The 18,791-nt window shown below is 45.5% G+C and overlaps 1 protein-coding gene and 1 long non-coding RNA gene across 2 annotated transcripts; one reads left to right on the forward strand and one right to left on the reverse strand.

Annotated features, from left to right (window-relative positions):
* Positions 1-142: 142 nt before the first annotated feature.
* Positions 143-10,592, reverse strand: LOC125522989 (U-box domain-containing protein 34). The gene is made up of 9 exons (XM_048688028.2): positions 10,214-10,592; positions 9,993-10,114; positions 9,769-9,884; positions 8,762-8,883; positions 8,335-8,663; positions 8,107-8,208; positions 7,317-7,745; positions 621-1,373; positions 143-551 (listed from the first exon to the last, which is right to left on the reverse strand). Exons 1-9 carry the CDS (start codon positions 10,368-10,370, stop codon positions 369-371), a joined length of 2,313 nt encoding a protein of 770 aa, XP_048543985.2. The 5' UTR covers positions 10,371-10,592; the 3' UTR covers positions 143-368.
* Positions 1,915-3,048, forward strand: LOC125522992 (uncharacterized). The gene is made up of 2 exons (XR_015612068.1): positions 1,915-2,393; positions 2,981-3,048. It is a non-coding gene; the product is annotated as an uncharacterized LOC125522992 (long non-coding RNA).
* Positions 10,593-18,791: the final 8,199 nt, after the last annotated feature.

Genomic DNA, 18,791 nt, shown 5'->3' on the forward strand with positions numbered 1-18,791 from the left:
TTATAGTATAAGCAATGAACACACAATTGTCCTATATAAAACCCTTCCTTCCACCGGAAACAACATTAGTTGTCAGATAATTTTTCCAGTTGTCAGATCATTTATAGATGGATGTCTTCAAGTTCAAGAGTTCAGGTAGCCAGCAGCAATGTCCAAACCATAGTTACACACTAGCACTTGGGTGCATCTGATTCAGTAATTATTTCAGGAAGCCATTTAGGCTGTACCTGCTCTGAATGGAAGACAAGATGAATCACCTAGAGAACCAAATCTTCCTGCTACTACGATATACAACTATCTCCTACTTTACAAGTGGAACAGAAAAAAAAATAACCAAAAAATCATCAAGATTTGACTGGAAACTACAGTCATCTAGATGACCGCTTCCATTGCTGGATCGCTTCATGCAAGGAATGGCTGGGAATTATGGTCAGACTCGGAAGAATGTGCTTCGTGATAGGGGAGATCTTGTGTTTCTTGAGCCAAGCTTCGATCGCCGTGCGCTCGTAGGTATGACCATCAGCAGCAACACAAGGATCGTCCATTACCTCCTGCATCGAAATTGTCTCTTAAGCTGAAGTGACAGTTGAACTGACACTATTTTATGTAGAGAATTTTACCTGCGATATAGGGCAGATGAAGTGGCTTGGCACAACTGTGTTTGGACTTTCAAACTTCTGGGAGCTGGTAAGCCTGCTTAGAATATTTTCGAGCTCTGGAAGCACCACTTGCTCGAGATCAGGCCTGTCCCTGCATCTTAGCGCCGTACAATGCAGCCCCAGTTTTGCCAGCATCTCCGCCTCAGCGATTGGCCAATCATTCAGAGACACGTCGAGAATATCGGGAAATGTGCCCTTTCGGACGGCCTCTTCTACACTAAGTATTAGCCCATGCGGACGCTTGCCAGTTAGCAGCTGGAGAATGATAACCCCCAGAGCGAAAAGATCTGATTTCGGACGAACTGTCCCAGTTAACTGATACTCAGGGTCCATGTAATACATTGTGCCGGCAATGACGGTGTCGTCTCTGTATTCTGTGAAACCATCTGGCGCAAGATCTGATATGAGCTTCGCAAAACCTACATCGCCTATTTTGCTTACATAGTTCTTGTCCAGCAAGATGTTTCCAGGCTTGAGATCACGGTGCACAATCGGCTCTGGCTTCGTTCCATGCAAGAATGCAAGCCCACGAGCTACCTCGAAAATAATTTGGAAGCGCAGAAACCAATGGAGTGGTTGGCGCCCTTCATTGTCGATAAGTTGATCTTCCAGACTTCCATTCTCCATGTATTCATATACAAGACATCCAATTTCAGGACAAAACCCAAGCAACAAAACCAGGTTGGGATGGTGAAGTCGGCTGAGAATCTCAACCTGCATCATGTGGAAAAAATCAAAGCATTTAATAAATACCCCATCAATAATAAAAATAATATTAAATCAAATTACGTTTACCCCCTGTTTATCTACTATCTATCTACTATCTACTATCTATCTACTACCACTATAAAAGCAGGAGAGGATGGAGAACAAGTCATCCTATCCATCCAAACCTGCAATCTGATGGTCTACATCCCTTCAAAACACCAAACACGTTTTATGCTTTAATTACCTACCATGCCATTGGGTTACCATCCTTACAAACACGTCCCGTTCAAAAAAAATATTCCGAATCCTCCCGCGACCACGCCCTCGGGCAGTTTGGCCACCGCCCACCTCTTCCCCCACATCCTCCCCGGCAGACCCCCACGTCCTCCCGCCCCGTTCCTCCCGCACCTGTTCGCCGCCCTTCGCCCCACCACCCCCTCCTACTGGAGCCGCCCCCCGCTGGATCCGCCCTTCGCCGCACCCCGTTGGAGCCGCCCCCTGCCGCGTTGGATCCGCCCTTCGCCCCCCCCCCCCCTCTCCCCCGCGCCGCTGGAGCCGCCGTCGGAGCTGCCCTTCGCCGCAGGCCGCCGCCGTGCCGCTCGCCGCTGTTCCTCTTCTGCTTCACGTGAGACTACTGGTGCACGGGCGGGAGGATTTCCCTAGCCCTGCCCCGTCCTCTCATCTCTCGATCTGATTGAAGCCACGGCCCGGGAATGGCAGCTGAGTCGTCGGCCGTGGCCGACATGCGGAAGGCGCCCTCCATTGAGTGGCGGTGGGTGTCCGCGGGGAGGAGGAGGATGACAAGCTGGAGGCCCCGCGGCCGTCGGGGCGGCGGGAAGGGGCTGCAGCTTCGAGTTCGAGGACGAGGAGAACAACGTCGACTACGAGGACGAGGACGAGGAGCAGCAGAAGGCCAGGAAACTCCTGTCACGCACGGCCACCGCCAAACTGCCTCGCGGCCACCCCCGTCCGCTGGTGGCGATCTTTGTGCCTCCAACCGATGGCGATGACCATGCCTTTTTCATGGTATGTATCACAGGCACCAAGAGATCCACATCTTTATTGTGCGATGAACGCAACTTATATGTGCATCTCTTTCTTTCTCTGATCTTCTCCCTCTCATAAGTAGTTCTATACTTCTTAAGTCTGAATGACGTTTCCTTGTGGTAGGAGCAGACGATATTGGATCTGAGTTCGTGAAGGAGGAGCAAATGGATATTTGGATTTGTGTTGCTCCTTATTAATATATGTACAAACGTGTTTTCTTCAGGTTATTACGGTTAACAGTGATGATCTAATCTTAGAAGATTTAAGTTCATGAAGGATAATAAAATTGGCAGCGTACCTGTAGCAGAAGGTCCTAAAAGGAAACTTTTGGTAGTGTGAGCATAGGGATATTTGTTACGTCTTGAAGTTCATGAAGGCTTACTCTTACTGATTCAGGGGGCACCTGCATTATTCGGTATTTTGGTACAACTTAAGTATAGGATATGCACCTTCCATTTGTCTATGCATAATTTTTCTGCTCATGCATGGTGCATACTTTTGACTTACATATGATGTATTCAGCGATGTCATTGGTGACTCATGTGAAGTTGCTGTTTTTGATTCAGGTGCAATGACACCGTGGCAGCCATGGAGAATATATGCATGAAGCCGTGAGCAGTAAGCAGCTTAGCTATTTATTATTGTTGGCCTTTTAAGTTTGATAGTATTGCTGGATTACCTGCATATTAGATGATGAATAGCTTGAGAAAAGCAAACCTTATCAGTTCTAAAATGTGCTGTTTTTTAGCATAACTAATCGTCGTGTGCTTATACCAATTATACACTGCTAGATAGACATGCATAAGTATGCAGGTTGACGCATAAGTCATTTTACAGTATGATGATGGTGACAATCAACTAAGCTTCAACAACTTATAACTGCATGGCGAGTGGTCGAATGCATGCCTCCCCACACCTCTGTCGATCCTTTTTTTTCTGGTATAAACAGAATCTCATTGTGCCATCTCACATTGCCAATATATGCCCAGCACCTCAAAGTAGTATTATAGCCTCTATCACTCAAATAACCTGATACAATTTGTCTCCTATCATTTCAAATGTGATTGCCTTCTATTCCGCATTATTTAAAGTTGTTGCCGAAACCTTCTCCATGTAGTGCCTTCCCTCATCATATGAGCTGCTAGCCCGCGCGCACTAGCTAATTTTTGTTCACCCTTTCTTCCCTATAATCTTTCTCTCTGCTTTTACTTCGCGGTCCTGTAGCTGTATATTAGGATGATATGCTGAGCACATATAAGACGTCACAAGCAAGATAGCTGGACTATGGAGTGCCTAGGGCAGTGGTAATTCATAAATTGCATGATGTTTAATGGGAAGCATCTGAGAGTACCAATGTCCAGTAGTAAGATCTGATTTTATAGGTGATCAAGCCAATATAAGTGTACGTGCATCCCCTTTTAGTACAGATTTATAAAAAATATGATATATGCTATGATATTTTCCAGAACAGTTGGCCCTTGATCTTGAGGCACTCATGTGTATTGCTTTTCTTCCTAGAGAAATACATGTCTATTGATTATTATTGGAATTGGTTTGAAGAAACAGAGTATGATCTTCTTTCACAAGTAGTGATCATAAAACAACAGGGAGAGGCGTTTTAGCTCCCGGAGGGTGTTTCAGCGGTGTGCTCGAGGACGAGCGTTGACAGCGCGGGTGTCCTATTTCCAGCGGCGCAGACATGGCGATGGATTTCTCCATCTCTCCGGTAGACAGGTCAGAAATCCCCTTCTTGGAAAAGAAATCTTCTTCCATTTACTATCCAGCATCAGAGAGATCTTAGAGCTTTAGTTCAACGCGTGCAAGTTGTCCATCTTCCTGGATGAGGCGGCTAGCGCGGTGGCCCTAATGGATTTGATTGGTGGCGAAGAGGAATCCGCCAATGGATCTTGTGGGGCTGTTGTCGCCGGATTTGCGCACGACTCATCTGGGCAGTTCGTACGTGGTGTTGTGTGCAGCAAGGAGAGGACTGTAGCTACCGGTGGTGCCGCCATGTCCGGTTTCAGTGAGAGCGAGGGTGACAACGCAGATGCAATTGACCAAGCCGACGACCAAAGCACATATTGATGAACACCAAGAGGCTGTGATTTAAGATCGAACTGAATGTGGTGATGGAGGGTCTGCTCAATCTACTACTTGCAAGGTGGATCCGCAAGCCCCTGGGTGGACTTAGAGGTAATAGGCATTTACTTATAAGAGGTAAATGGTGTGTAGCAAAGTTGCGATGATGTCTTGGTTATTGTAGTTTCATATGATCCCCTGAGGCATTGTCAGAGTAGCCCAGCTTTTTTGTTTTGGTTGCGTGGACTATGAGAAAGTAAATAGAACTGGAAATGTTGTGATGGATATGAGTGTTGTAGTTGTACTGCCATGTGTTAGATCTTGCATTTCCCCTGAATTAGTTTCTTGTTACAAAAAAAACTAGACAGATGTACAAAAAATGATTGGTATTTCATATATAAGAATTTTGCTTCATGTTGTTGCAGAGTAAGAGTCGGGAATCAGCCAACGGATAGAGCCCCATGCCCAGAAAGATTAGACGCGCTGGAGGAGACAATTCGAGGGCATGCAGACAAATTGGGGGACCATGTAGTTGAGCCTGCTATTGGCTTAACATTCAACTCCTTGGGTGAAGCATATGATTTTTGCAACCTTTATTCGTGGGAGCATGGTTTTGGTATCAGGTAAGACATGCCATTTTGCTTGTTTTTCGTGGTAAACACATCTATGGCAAGTGCACACATAGTTTTCAATGTTTCAGTAAAGAGTCATCCATCGGGCATGAAGCAGTAGAACCATTGACTGAAGATTCCTTAGTTTACACACGATGTCTGACAAAGTGTGTCACTGCTCATGGAATTTTCAAAGTTAGAGTAAGAGGTCATCGATCCAACAGAGTTAGAATATTGATCATTTAAAATTAGATTGTAGGTCATGGACAGTGTGTGAACATGTATGCTAATTGCCGACTAAATTTTTGGAGTAAAATATGACGTAGATTAGAAACACACGATTTCGTCATGTCATTGCAGAGCTTGATTAAGTTTATACAGTACATTTTATGGAGTATGCTAACTCTCCGCTGCACTGAAATTACAGGACACCCTGTCCCAGCGGGCTCGGCACACTCTCCGCTCCGTTGAAATTACAGGACACCCTGTCCCAGCAGGCTCGACACTCTCCGCTCCGCTGAAATTACAGGACCGGACACTATGTCTGGGAAGAATTTGTGCACTGGAGCAAATGATTTAGGGGTATACAGATTAGTTGGGTGAGCATGGTGCTATTGGGCTAACACTAGACCCTATGTAAGAAACCTATGGTTTTTACAATCTTTATTCATGGAAGCATAGTTTCACCATTAGATATTATGGGAAAAGTAGGCTTAATGTCAGGAAGACAAAATGTATAAAGGAAGTTTTCTGCGGATGGTTGGGAGAGGAGTGGTGCAGTAGTGGTGGCAGGAGGAAGAAGATTGCTCCATCCATCAGTTGGCCGAGCTCCGGCGTCCTCACGTCAGGCTTGGCTTAGAGTGCTGACAATGAAGCATTCTACATGGTATGCATCCAGATCCGCTTCATCTGCTAGACGCTAAATCGAGTCAATGGACCAATTGGCTAGAATTAGAAATTAACTGTGTGTATTTTGTGTTTGCGCCTCCGTGTATTTTGCTGGACGCTTAGTGTGTTCATCGCTGGGAGGAACTATCTCTAAATTAGTTGTTATTATTGCAGTGTAGTAGCCAACGTGCGTGTGGACTAATGTTTAATTATGTGAGATTACCCCAAAATGCCTGATGCTGTCAAGCTGCAAAATGCACCTTTGTAGATAGACTGAGAACCTGACAACCAACGTTTTTCCAGCATTTTATTTACCCAAGTGATGTCTTTCCGACTTTTTTTCCTGTGTCGGTGACAAATCTTGCCATGTGTTGGTTGTGCGTGTAAAAAATAAAACCTCTACTCATGGACTCCTGTTGTGAAATTTTAGAAGACGCCTGATACATTTTAGGGGGCTCATGCGTAAAACTTGTACTTGGTCTATCTGTATGTGACATCTACCAGTTTGAATTAAAAAATCGTTAATCATGGGACGTAAGGTGTCGATGGAGGTGGTGGGGGCAGCTAGAGTACCACGGGCGGCTCCGTTTGTCCCAATGTCTATACCAGCGATGGCGTCTGGGAGGCAGCGCACATTGAGTGATACTGTTGGGTGGGCATCATGTACTGTTTTTATATTAGAAATACGAACCGAATACCAAGCCATGCTCAAATCATGAGGCACCTGTGTGGTCTAGATTGCAGGAGCATCTGGACCCGAGAGCCGAATTGCATTTTTGGTTCTAAGTTTTCTCTAAATCGAAAGAATAAGACACGTTTTAGTGTGTTTGTTCATTCATTTTAGTCCATATGTAGTTCATATTGATATATTCAAAACATCTTATATTGGTGAATGGAGGGAGTATTATTTACACCTTCCATGCGATTTAATTTTTCTTTCACCCAAACAAATACTATTTTTTGATGAAACAGATGCAGATGAAAAACTATGTAGAACCAAACAACTGTATCAATAATCATAATTATGTGATGGAGTTAAGACGTGTGTTGCACGTGCAAGCTTACTAGTGGGTATTAATAACACGGTAAAAATGTTATGAGATTTACAAGGAGACACGAAAACTACAAGTAGTGCCTTAATGTCTAGCCAAGGTAAGAGATTAGTTAGATATTATTATATGACAACAACAACAACAACAACAACAACAAAGCCTCTAGTCCCAAACAAGTTGGGGTAGGCTAGAGGTGAAACCCATAAGATCTCGCAATCAACTCATGGCTAGATATTATTATATGAGATTAAAAGAAATATAAATCAGAGTACCTCTTTAAAGAACTCATCAATCTTGCCACGGGAATCTTGCTGGATAACCTTGACAGCTACTTCAGTGTGATCAAGGGTGCACCTGTATACAATCCCATAGCCTCCCTCACCGATCTTTTTTGCATCAGAGAAGTTCTCGGTGGCGAGCTCTATTTCATGTCTCGAGTAGCGCCTGCAACTTTTGCCTCTCGACAGAAGAGCATCCAGAACCTTTGCCTTCTCGGTAGTCGCCATGTTGGTTACAGTTTCAGCATTGTGCTTGGAATAAGCCTCACGAGTGAATGCCTCTTTCACCATCTCAGCTTCTTCAATAGCTCTGAAATGTTTGTTTTTCTCCGGTGCAGCTTTCTGTTTGAAAAAGTCCTCCCACTGTAGTGCATCTTGCACTTTCTGCAAATCTTCACTACACCCATTAGAAAGCACCTGGATCTGAAACATCATAATGTAATGGATAAGGACTGAGTAAAACCTTCCCTGGAATGGAAAATGACCAAATGCAAAGCGTAGTGTATGCATAGTAGCAACTAACTTAGGGGGTTAGTATCAACCTTCTAAGTAGGAGATGTGGCAAATGTGAATAAAATGTCACTCGATGAAGCACACGGATCGTCCAGAGTATCACTTAGTTATTGATTAGCATTACCAAATACTCCCTCCGTCCCAAAATAAGTGTCTTAACCTTAGTACAACTTTTTCTTGGTACAAAGTAACTAAGATATACAACAACCATCACAAGAGTTTAACCTTGGTTTGGAATGAGATATTTGCAGGTTTATCATATATCACTAACCTTTTTCTTAGCATGGACGTGATTTTCACAAGCCTCGACATACATCATCGGTTTATCCTGCAACTCCTTCCTCTGTTTTTCTACTTCATCTATACGTTGAGACTGTAAATCATGACAGCAACAAAAATCAGGCAACCTCAAAAATACATGCCAGCTCACAATTACCGGTATTAATGTCAGAAAATCTGGAAGCCAACATCAATCATAGTAATCGGAAACAGCTCTGACCTCTTCAGTAGAACTTAAGGAGACATAAGGAAATTCCTTCAACTGGCCAATAGCGTCAAAATCTGTGTCCCCTGTTCGCCCTGGTGTCTTTCGACATAAGCTTCCAAACAGACGTCTTCTGTGACTTTCTGAACTTTTAGCAGCACTCGTAGAATTGCTAAGAGAACTGCGGGCTTGAGAGCACGAGTCAGAACTAGTAACTCCAGAAGATTTTGGTGTGTTGACATCAGGAAGGTCGTGCAGTGATTGTTTGTCTTGCAACTGGCTCATCAGTTGCAGGGCAAATGCTCTATGACTAACTGACTGGATCTTTGAGCAAGTATTTGAGTCTGTAAAAACGCATGTGTTTAAGAACAGAATGCCATTCCATTGGTAAAAATGAACAGATTGAGACGTAACGAAGAAAGAGAAATAGAGCAAAACATACTGTCTGTTTGAGCCTGATACGCAAGTTTTATAGTTAATCTGTGCCGGGACACGATAAATACATTGCAAGAACATGGCATGGCTTTTAAGACAGTATTGGGCAAATCTTGGAGCCATAATATCCTGAAAAGATAACAGTGCTAGCATTTATAACATATTTGAGATTTGGCACAGCTTGCTTAAAACTGAACGTGCTAAAAAAACTCCATACATAAACAGAGATGCTCAAGTGTTGGTAATGCATCTGAAGTTGATAAAATGATAATTTATGGAACCAAGAAATATGTACTAACTTTGATTCAGCCCTGAAATAATAATATACTAATGTAGTTATGGAACTGCATCCAGGAATTCTATAGATTCAGGAAACACCGCGCACAGATGGCAGGTATGACCTTTAAATGGAGGAGTCTAGAGAGTAATAAGCCCTTTTATAAATATTTCATGAGAGCAGAGGTAGATATTGAGAATGTACGTATGTGCTATCATTTTGAGCTACTCTCAACCTTGTAAAAGAGAATAATTAAGGAAGGACCTTTCAGTTAGCTAGAATCTTCCTAAGAGATGAGACCATTAGGACTAAATAGGGCACAAAATTGAAACATAAAACAAAACCAGATGCATATGCTGACAATCAAGCAGGTGCATAACAGGGACCAATCAGCATGAACAGGACTGTCGTTGCTGCTACAAATCTTACCAACACACACTTTGCAAACTATCCTACAGTATTTCCTTCCAAATCTCTATAAACAGAAACTAATTTTGTATGTACGTGGATCAGTGGATGCATCTATCCACCTTTCTGATGCCAAATGTGTAACATGAGATAGTGAGGCAAGTCACCATCCGCAAAAGGGACTCGCCCCTTTCTGCTCCCTGCACTAACTTACATTTCTGGTTCCTCTTTTGGGGAAAAGCGGGGCAAGTAACAGCAACCATCCAGATTCGTTGGGTTCTCAAAAGCGAAACTCCGGCCTTTTCTGAAGTCGAAAATACAGCATATACCTTCGGAACCAGCTCAAGGTTGCGGATCCGAGCACCAGGGTGCGGACGCCGGACTCCGCCGCGTACCTGGCCAGCGCCTCCGCCACGCTGTGCCCCTCCAGAACCACCGTCTCCACCTGCACGCGCGCACGCTCGAATTCAGACACGGGCAGATCGATGGATCAGAACGACTGAGATTGCTAGCTCGAGGCTGCGCCGAGAAGGGGAGACGGTCGAGGACTGACGGTTTTGCTGCCGAAGAGGCGGCGGAAGGGGAGGAAGACGTCCTGCGCGCGCGCCCTCCGGTCCTGCGAGAACATCTCCACCACCCCCGCCGCCATCCTCTCCACCGGCACCTGCTCCCCCGCTGCACCGCGCGGCCACAACAAGAAGGACCTCAGCTCCCGCCGTCGACGTCACGAACCGAACCGAACCGAGGGGGAGAGGGGCGGCGAGATCAGCTTACTGGGGGTGGGGACGAAGGCGAGGGGCGGGATGACGTGGACGAGCGCGACGCGGCCGGGCGCGGCGGCGGCCCACCTGGCGGCCCGGCGGCTGGCGCGGCCGTCCCCGCGCACGGCCACCGCCACCGCCACCGCCAGGGGGTCACCCGAGGAGGCCATGCCGCGCGGCAGCCGGCGGCGGCGATGATTAACTAACCTCCTTCCTTCTTCAAGAGCGACGCCGGCGCGGGGGGGAGAAGGAGGATGGCCCGAGCCCGTTGGCGGCAGCGGCGGCGGCTGCGGAGTCAACCAACTAATCAAGTCAGCAACAACCACTCGCAGCGCTGGAACCTCCCTCCTCTGAGACCGATGAGAGGTGAGAGCACGGGGTGACTTGGCTTCGGTTGGACGGTGCCAAATGGAAATGATTTGAAAATCAAAGCTGGGCTGCGTTCCATGGCTCGGATGCGTTGGCGCGACGACGAGGCAACCTGCGCGACCGCGACGTGGAGGTGGGACCCGCCCGCATGCTTACTCCACCCCAAGAAGGATATTCTGTATTTATGTTGTGTACTGTACTCTAGTCTACCAGTACAGTACTAGGTTGTTGTCCTGTCTCCATTTATGTACCGAGTTTATAGTCCGTTTTTCTTTTGCGACCAAGAAAAAATCAAACTTCAAACCGAATGCGAGGAGGCATCCTGGATGCCACGGCCCGCTCTTATTTGTATACTCCCTCCGCCCCCGCGCAAATGAATGTATCTAAAATTAAAAGTACGTCTAAATACATCCATTTCTCCGACAAGTAATTCCGGACGAAGGGTATCTCACAGTGATTGTTGTCGAAGTAGTTCCGGGGACCTGTTTAGTGCCGTTGGATGAATTTGTAATAGCTCGTTTGAGAAATGGACATCAAGCTATATCGCGAATACGCATGACATGAACGCGGGAAGGTATGATCATGGAATCCGGAGCAGAGAGAGAAGGGATGCTCGGCCCGAATAGAAGAATGACACAACTAAACCCACCAAGCCTATAACTAGAGAGACATGCCAAACCAGCATGACTTCAAACATCCCCAAATCCAACACCGAGGACACCGCGAGCACGCAAGATAGCGCCTTCAGGAAGGGAAACGACGTCGTGATGCCACCGCCATCCGATCCAAAGAACCGGACGTGGGGTTTCCCCCAATGCTCGAAGAGGGGCACGGAAAAAGACCATGGCAACGCCTCCAAGAAGGGATACGACACCCGTGAGTGCCGCCGCTGCCAGTATCGGCAAGCCGAGCAAGGATTTCTCCTGGCCTGAGTCCGCGCAATCCCATAGCCGCCAGATCAAGATCCAGAGATGAAGAAGTCAGCTCGCCGGACGATGGCCACCATAGAAGGGGGTGGGGCTACACCTGCCGCCGTCGAGAATACGCGAGCTTTGGATCCGACATGGCGTGTAGGTGGACGGGGTCGGGAAGGCAGCGGGGTAGAGAGCCAACACAGAGGGTCAGGTGGTGACCGCCGCCGCCGACAGGCCAGTAACCGGAAGGGGACGCGGTGCCGAGCCGTCGAAGGCGGAGCCGCCAGAGCATCGGCGAGCCAAAGTTGGAGGGGACGCAACAAATGGGACACCGGGGATGCAACCACGCCAGTAGAGACGCCGGCAAGCCACGAACACCGGAGAACGCAGGTCCGTGGCCGTCGGGGCCGGAGCGGTGCTAACAAGGATCCACCGCAAACCTTCGACCTTCTGCCAAAATAGACCACCTTGACCAAACACACATAAGTCGTCACCACCGCTCCGAGAAGGCACCGTCAGAGACGAAGGGAAACCAACGCTAGGGCAGGACCAAGCCGCCGCCACCTCCACCCAAATGGCCTCCCACACCACCACCACAGCAACACGCAGAGAGGAGATGTTTCGCCGGGGGAGGACAAGAGGCAACCGGGGGAGGAGCACCACAGCTGTAGCCATGCCGCTGCGCCAGGCCGGCATGACATGACACGCGGCAGTTGGAGCAGGGGTGTGCCCACGGAGCGCCGCAACGGATCTGAGGAGGGGTGGAGGGGGGCGCTCCGGCATGAGGGGGGGGGCGAAGCCGCCCCGCCGTTGCCATCCCCGGACGCGGGCGACCTCGCTAGTCGGGCCTCCGGCAGCGGCGTTGCCGGGGGGGCCAGGAGTCCCGCCCCCACCGCCGCCCACCGCATCGCCGTTGCCGGAGGGCCGGCCGGCGAAGCTGCGCCGCGCCCGGGGATGGTGGCGGCGGGGCGGTCTCCTCGTTCCCCCTCGCGCCGGAGCCCCTCTCCCCATGAATCAACGCCGTCGGGTCCGCTCGTCCCCTCGTCGCCTGCGTGTGGCGAAATGGACATCAAGCTATAGTGGCATCATATATTCACATGAGTATGGGGCATTTGTAGCTAGGTAATAGATCATGCCTACAAGTTTAAATAATAAATACAAAAAAATCATGTCGAGGGCAGTAGAAAGACCTACATGTCAAATCTAGGAAGAATGATATTTGTGCCATGCAAATTAAAGACGTGTTTTACACCAAGTTACCTTAAACTGGTATATCAAGCAGTAACTTAATCTATGACTACCCGCAAAAAAATTAATCTATGATTTTCCTCCGGCTTGCGAATGATAATATTTTTTATTTATTTCTCAATCCATGCGGAAGGGCTGTATCTGCATGAATAGATGGAAACGAAGGGAAGGAAACACCATGCAAAGTCTGGGTACAAACGACCTCCATCCTCCAAAACAACTCAAACAAAAACATCGACCTAGAACTAACTACTAATACTACTGACAACTAGAACTAGGGATGAAAACCGAGTGAAAACTTTCTGCTTTTCCGGCAAAAAATGGAAACGAAGCGAAAATATGAAAATAAAAGTGCATAGAATTTTATTTTTATGTGGAATCGGAAACAGAAATGGAATGATGTTTCCTGATGGAACAATCACAAAAATAGAACCTTTCATTTTTGTGAATATAAAATTTTCCGTTCTAATAAGCCTATGGCTACTTTGTAGCCCAACCATCAAACATCAAACAATTAAATAATGGTCCATATGTGGCCCAACTTCTATTACCATGCAAGAAGCTAGCTCTGATTGTAACCACAATGGAGGCTGGACCTAAAACTCCCCTTCGCGGGGTTTTGCTTGTAAGAGGGTGACCTGATACACTGGGTTTTGCTTATATATGGAGCTTGTCCTTCTGATTACCACAAATGTGTTTGTTTGCCACAGTTGAAAAAATAGGCATAAATCCATATCTTATGATATAGCCATCATAATATTTTGTAGTCATGTTAACAATTGATTAAATATGTTGGTTTGCTTGTGCTTTTCCCTTTCGTTCAAGGTTTTTTTTATGTTTGAAGGAACACCTGCTTCGGTTACCATTTTCGCATCGTATTCGCTCCATGTTCATTTCCGGTAGTATATAATTTTCATATTCATTTTTGGCATTACTGTATTAGTTTTTGCTTCTGAAAAAATTGAAAACAAATGTGTGATACGTCTTCAACTTATCTATAATTTTTTATTATTCCATGCTATTATATTATCTATTTTGGATGTTAATTGGCTTATTTATACATTTTTATATTATTTTTGGGACTAACCTACTAACCCAAGGCCCAGTGCAAATTGTTGTTTTTTTGCCTATTTCAGTGTTTCGCAGAAAAGGAACATCAAACGGAATCCAAACGGAATGAAACCTTCGGGAGCGTTATTTTTGGAACAAATGTGATCCAGGGGACTTGGAGTGGACGTCAAGAAACCAACGAGGAGGCCACGAGGCAGGGGGGTGCGCCTACCCCCCTGGGCGCACCCTCCACCCTCGTGGGCCCCTTGTGGCTCCACTAACATACTTCTTCCTCCTATATATATATATATATATCCATATACCCCGAAAATATCCGGGAGCACCACGAAACCCTATTTCCACCGCCGCAACCTTCTATACCCGAGAGATCCCATCTTGGGGCCTTTTCCGAAGCTCCGCCGGAGGGGGCATCGATCACGGAGGGCTTCTATATCAACACCATAGCCTCTCCGATGATGTGTGAGTAGTTTACCTCAGACCTTCGGGTCCATAGTTATTAGCTAGATGGCTTATTTTCTCTCTTTGGATCTCAATACAATGTTCTCCTTGATCTTCTTGGAGATCTATTTGATGTAACTCTTTTTGTTGTGTGTTTGTCGAGATCCGATAAATTGTGGGTTTATGATCAAATTTATCTATGAACAATATTTGATTCTTCTATGAAATCTTTTATGTATGATTGGTTACCTTTGCAAGTCTCTTCGAATTATCAATTTGGTTTGGCCTACTAGATTGATTTTTCTTGCAATGGGAGAAGTGCTTAGCTTTGGGTTCAATCTTGCGGTGTCCTTTCCCAGTGACAACAGGGGCAGCAAGGCACGTATTGTATTGTTGCCATCGAGGATAAAAAGATGGGTTTTATATCATATTGCTTGAGTTTATCCCTCATGTCATCTTGCCTAATGCATTACTATGTTCTTATGAACTTAATACTCTAGATGCATGCTGGATAGCGGTCGATGTGTGGAGTAATAGTAGTAGATGCAGAATCGTTTCGGTCTACTTGTCGCGGACGTGATGCCTATATACATGATCACGCCTAAATATTCTCATAATTATTTACTTTTCTATCAATTGCTCGACAGTAATTTGTTCACCCACCGTAATACTTATACTATCTTGAGAGAAGCCACTAGTGAAACCTATGGCCCCTGGGTCTATCTTTTATCATATAAGTTTTCAATCTATTTTATTTTGTAATCTTTACTTTCAATCTATATCATAAAAATATCAAAAATATTTATCTTATTATTATTATCTCTATCAGATCTCACTCCCGTAAGTGGCCATGAAGGGATTGACAACCCCTTTATCACGTTGGTTGCGAGGTTCTTATTTGTTTGTGTAGGTACAAGGGACTTGCGTGTAGTCTCCTACTGGATTGATACCTTGGTTCTCAAAAACTGAGGGAAATACTTACGCTACTTTGCTGCATCACCCTTTCCTCTTCAAGGGAAAATCAACTCAGTGCTTAAGAGGTAGCAATGTGGTAGCACCGAGTTCCGTTCGTTTCTGCTTCGTTTTCATCCCTATTAGCAACAACCCAAACAGAAGAGCAACTTCATTAGCAACAACCCAAACAGAAGAGCAGCTTCATAGCGAGGCAGATGAAGGTGTAGTGGCCCCACCAAAACGATCTTCATGAAAGATTGACTAATCAGTAGGAGGGACCACAGTCAACCGAAACGACCCTAAAGAAATATTGATTGGGACCGAAACAACATGGAATTGGCTCCACTGGATCAAGACCCACCATCCAACATCTACCGGTGCCAAGAATCTGTGAATACTCGTTGAAGCCCGTAGCAAGAGTCGACACTAAATTTCTACATATCTACTTGCACAAGGGAAAAGACCGGTCTGCAACTCCACCTCCCCACAAGCAAGATCACTAGCAAAGCTATAAAGTCCATCTCATAACCTCAGGCATCCTGGGTGGATCAAGATTTTCCTCCACCTCGCGAATGATCATTTTTTTGTTAAGTTTCACATAATATTTGCCTACTTACAATTTGTATCCATATAATTCTTTAAACTTATGGATCTGATTTTCTGTGAAGTTACTCTATCTTATGATCATATGATACCACTAACCGAGATGCCCCGCCGCCCCTGCTCAAGCTTCATGTGTAAAAAACCTCCTTTCAAGTATTAACCAAAAAGGTTATTGCTTGAATTTGGACTTTCTCTCAGCAAAACAATAATCATTGTGCCCACAATTAGGACTTGTCCACGCTCTAAGAATGTGTTGGCTCCGCGGTGCATGATACTTTGGTACAACAAAAATGTTTGTTGTGCTCCCAGTCGTGTTGTAGTTGTTGCATTTTACTGATGGATTGTGTGGTGGCTTCTAGCAAACGGCCTGGTTTTATTGATTAACCAAGCAAAATATGCTAAACGGAAGACCCTAAAACAAATAAGAGCAACAGTGATGCCTAATAAAACCAACCATTAAGGTACTTTACCTTAAGGTCGTCACTTTTAGCTTTATTTTCCGCACCTCGATTTTCTTGCATGCCTTTAGTTAAAAAAACCCGTAGAAAACTATTGATGTATGATGAATCATAGTATCCTCTGTCAAAGATGCGATAGGCAAATCAACTCGACAAAGAACGAAAACAAGCAGGAGACATGATATTTTAACGTGAAAAACCCCTCCAATACAAAGGGGGGAAAACCACGGGCGCCAGTTAGCCAATCTTCATTATATTGGGGGAGCTGACAAACGACGGGATTTACAAATGATTAACGTATCCCGTGCGGCAGCTTACAAGAGGTATGTATTACACAGATGACCTGGGTCAATACTGATATCAGCGACGGACCTCACTCCGCTCGCTCGTCAGAAATTAGTCTTTCTTTTTATACTTGAATTTGAAGCATAACATAACATCCTCTAACTAATTGTTTCATTTAATTAAAATGGCGAGGATTTATTTACGCATGTTTTCTTTCAAAAGTGAGCAATGCCCGCCACTTTTCGGAGAAGAAAACATTAGTGTCAGAGGAGTCAGATTTGTAACAATCACAGTCGGGTGCTGGTGCCCTCATGGTTGGAAGTTGAGAGTTGAGACCCATTTTCTGTCCATCTATTGCCACCATCCTCACGCACTAACTAATTGAAGCAGACATGTGGAAGCTGTAACTCCAGCGAGTTGGGGAAACTTCCTGAATCCTCTCTACAGTAACAGGGAAGACATTGCTAGGATTGTTCCATGTCTTTGCCAATAGAGATCTCTCCCGGAGGACGAGCAAACGAAGCGGATCTGCTCTCGGGTCTTCGGTGTTCACACGCCGTGTACACACGGAACACTGGACCGCAGTCATGGTCAAACCAACTGTTGAACTCGCAGAGAAGACGCTCTCGAGCCTTGACAGGTCGGTCGGTGCCGCTGCCAGCCCCCTCGGTCTGCAGGAACGCCACGTCCACGTCCACGCGGGACTACTTTTTTTTTTGAGTCTGTCCACGCGGGACTACTGCATCACGACAACACTGCCATGTGACACTAACATCAAAACTTAACTTGGTCCAGCTCTCACCAATAACAGTTTCATTATACCCTTCTATAAAGAAATATAAGAGTGTTAGAGTATAGAACACAACTGATGGGTTCAGCCATGATTTGGTGTGTACGAAACAGAATCAACCGACACGCCTAAACTAAATGCGAAAATCATACAATTACCACACACATATGCGGGTGGGGGGAAATCCGCTTTGCTAGTACTAACAGATCTAAACGCACATGACCACACACTGACAAATGTGTTGATCATAAGCCGTTGTTCATCGTGATACTATCACTAGTAGAAAAAGGGTCAAATGTGAGACACATTAGTCCCGGTTTGTAACAGAACCGGCACTAATGTGTCTATTAGTGCCGGTTCCAACGGCTAGGCAGGAGGAGATCTTTAGTACCGGTTCGCGACGAACTTTTAGCACCGGTTCGTGCCACGAACCGGTACTAATGAGAGTGGTGACAGGATGTTGTCAGAGTGGGGCCCCTCCAGCACCTTTAGTACCGGTTACGAACCGGTACTAAAGGTCGTCCTATATAAATCCTTCGTCCACCAGCACTCTGTTCTCCCCTTTCCCCTCTCCCTCTCCTCTATTCTTTCCTTCTTCCTCTCGAGTTCATCACAAAATTTGCCCCAAATTTGTCAAGATTTGCAGGCCTCCATTCATTCAAATGATCACAAAGGTTAGCAACTTTGTCCTTTCATCTCTCATTGCTAGATTAGCTCTTGCATTGGTTTATATAGTGATTAATTGTGGGTTTTAGTAATTTGGGAGGAATTATATGTGGTAGTATTTGATTTATATGCAAATTGAGGTCAAAATAACACTTAGTTTGCATATGTAGGTGTGGTTTACTTAGTGCCTTCTAAATCTCCGTCGTAACCACCGTCGATCGCCCGCATCGTCCCGTCGCCGGCACCACCTTGTGGTGAGCCTCTTGTTCATGAAAGTTTATATAAAAAGTTGATGTCTGTGTGATTGGGATATATAGTTACTCGTATAATTATCTTACCCGTACGTTGTTTGTTATACATAGTGCCATGGTTTTGATATCCGTCCCCGTCGGCCCTCGTCCTTGTTATGATTCTTATGTGGTATATTCTCTTTTAAAACTATTTGTTGCATTTCGTGTTTATGAAAAATTATGCCCATCAAGCTGACATAGATATTTGTATGTAGGAGGTAGTTGAATCGGAAATTCCAACCGACCTTATTGTCGAGAGGTTAAATTTAGTTGAAAGATAAAATGAGGATTTGAAAGAAAAATTAAAAAGAATTGAGGGGGAGAAGATGAAATTGGAGTTGCATGTTGCCGATGTCGTCGATGATCACAAGATTAAGATGGAGAAAATCCGCTTGAAGATTAGAAAGATTAGAAAATATGCCATTCATAGTGAGGCTTGATATCATTATGCTGTTGGATCAATTGTTACCTTAGTTGCGATCTTGATCGCATTTGTTGTTGCATT

The sequence above is a fragment of the Triticum urartu genome, chromosome 7A (genome assembly GCF_056163025.1).
Source record: "Triticum urartu cultivar PI428250 chromosome 7A, HENAU_Tu73, whole genome shotgun sequence".
Lineage (NCBI taxonomy): Eukaryota > Viridiplantae > Streptophyta > Magnoliopsida > Poales > Poaceae > Triticum > Triticum urartu.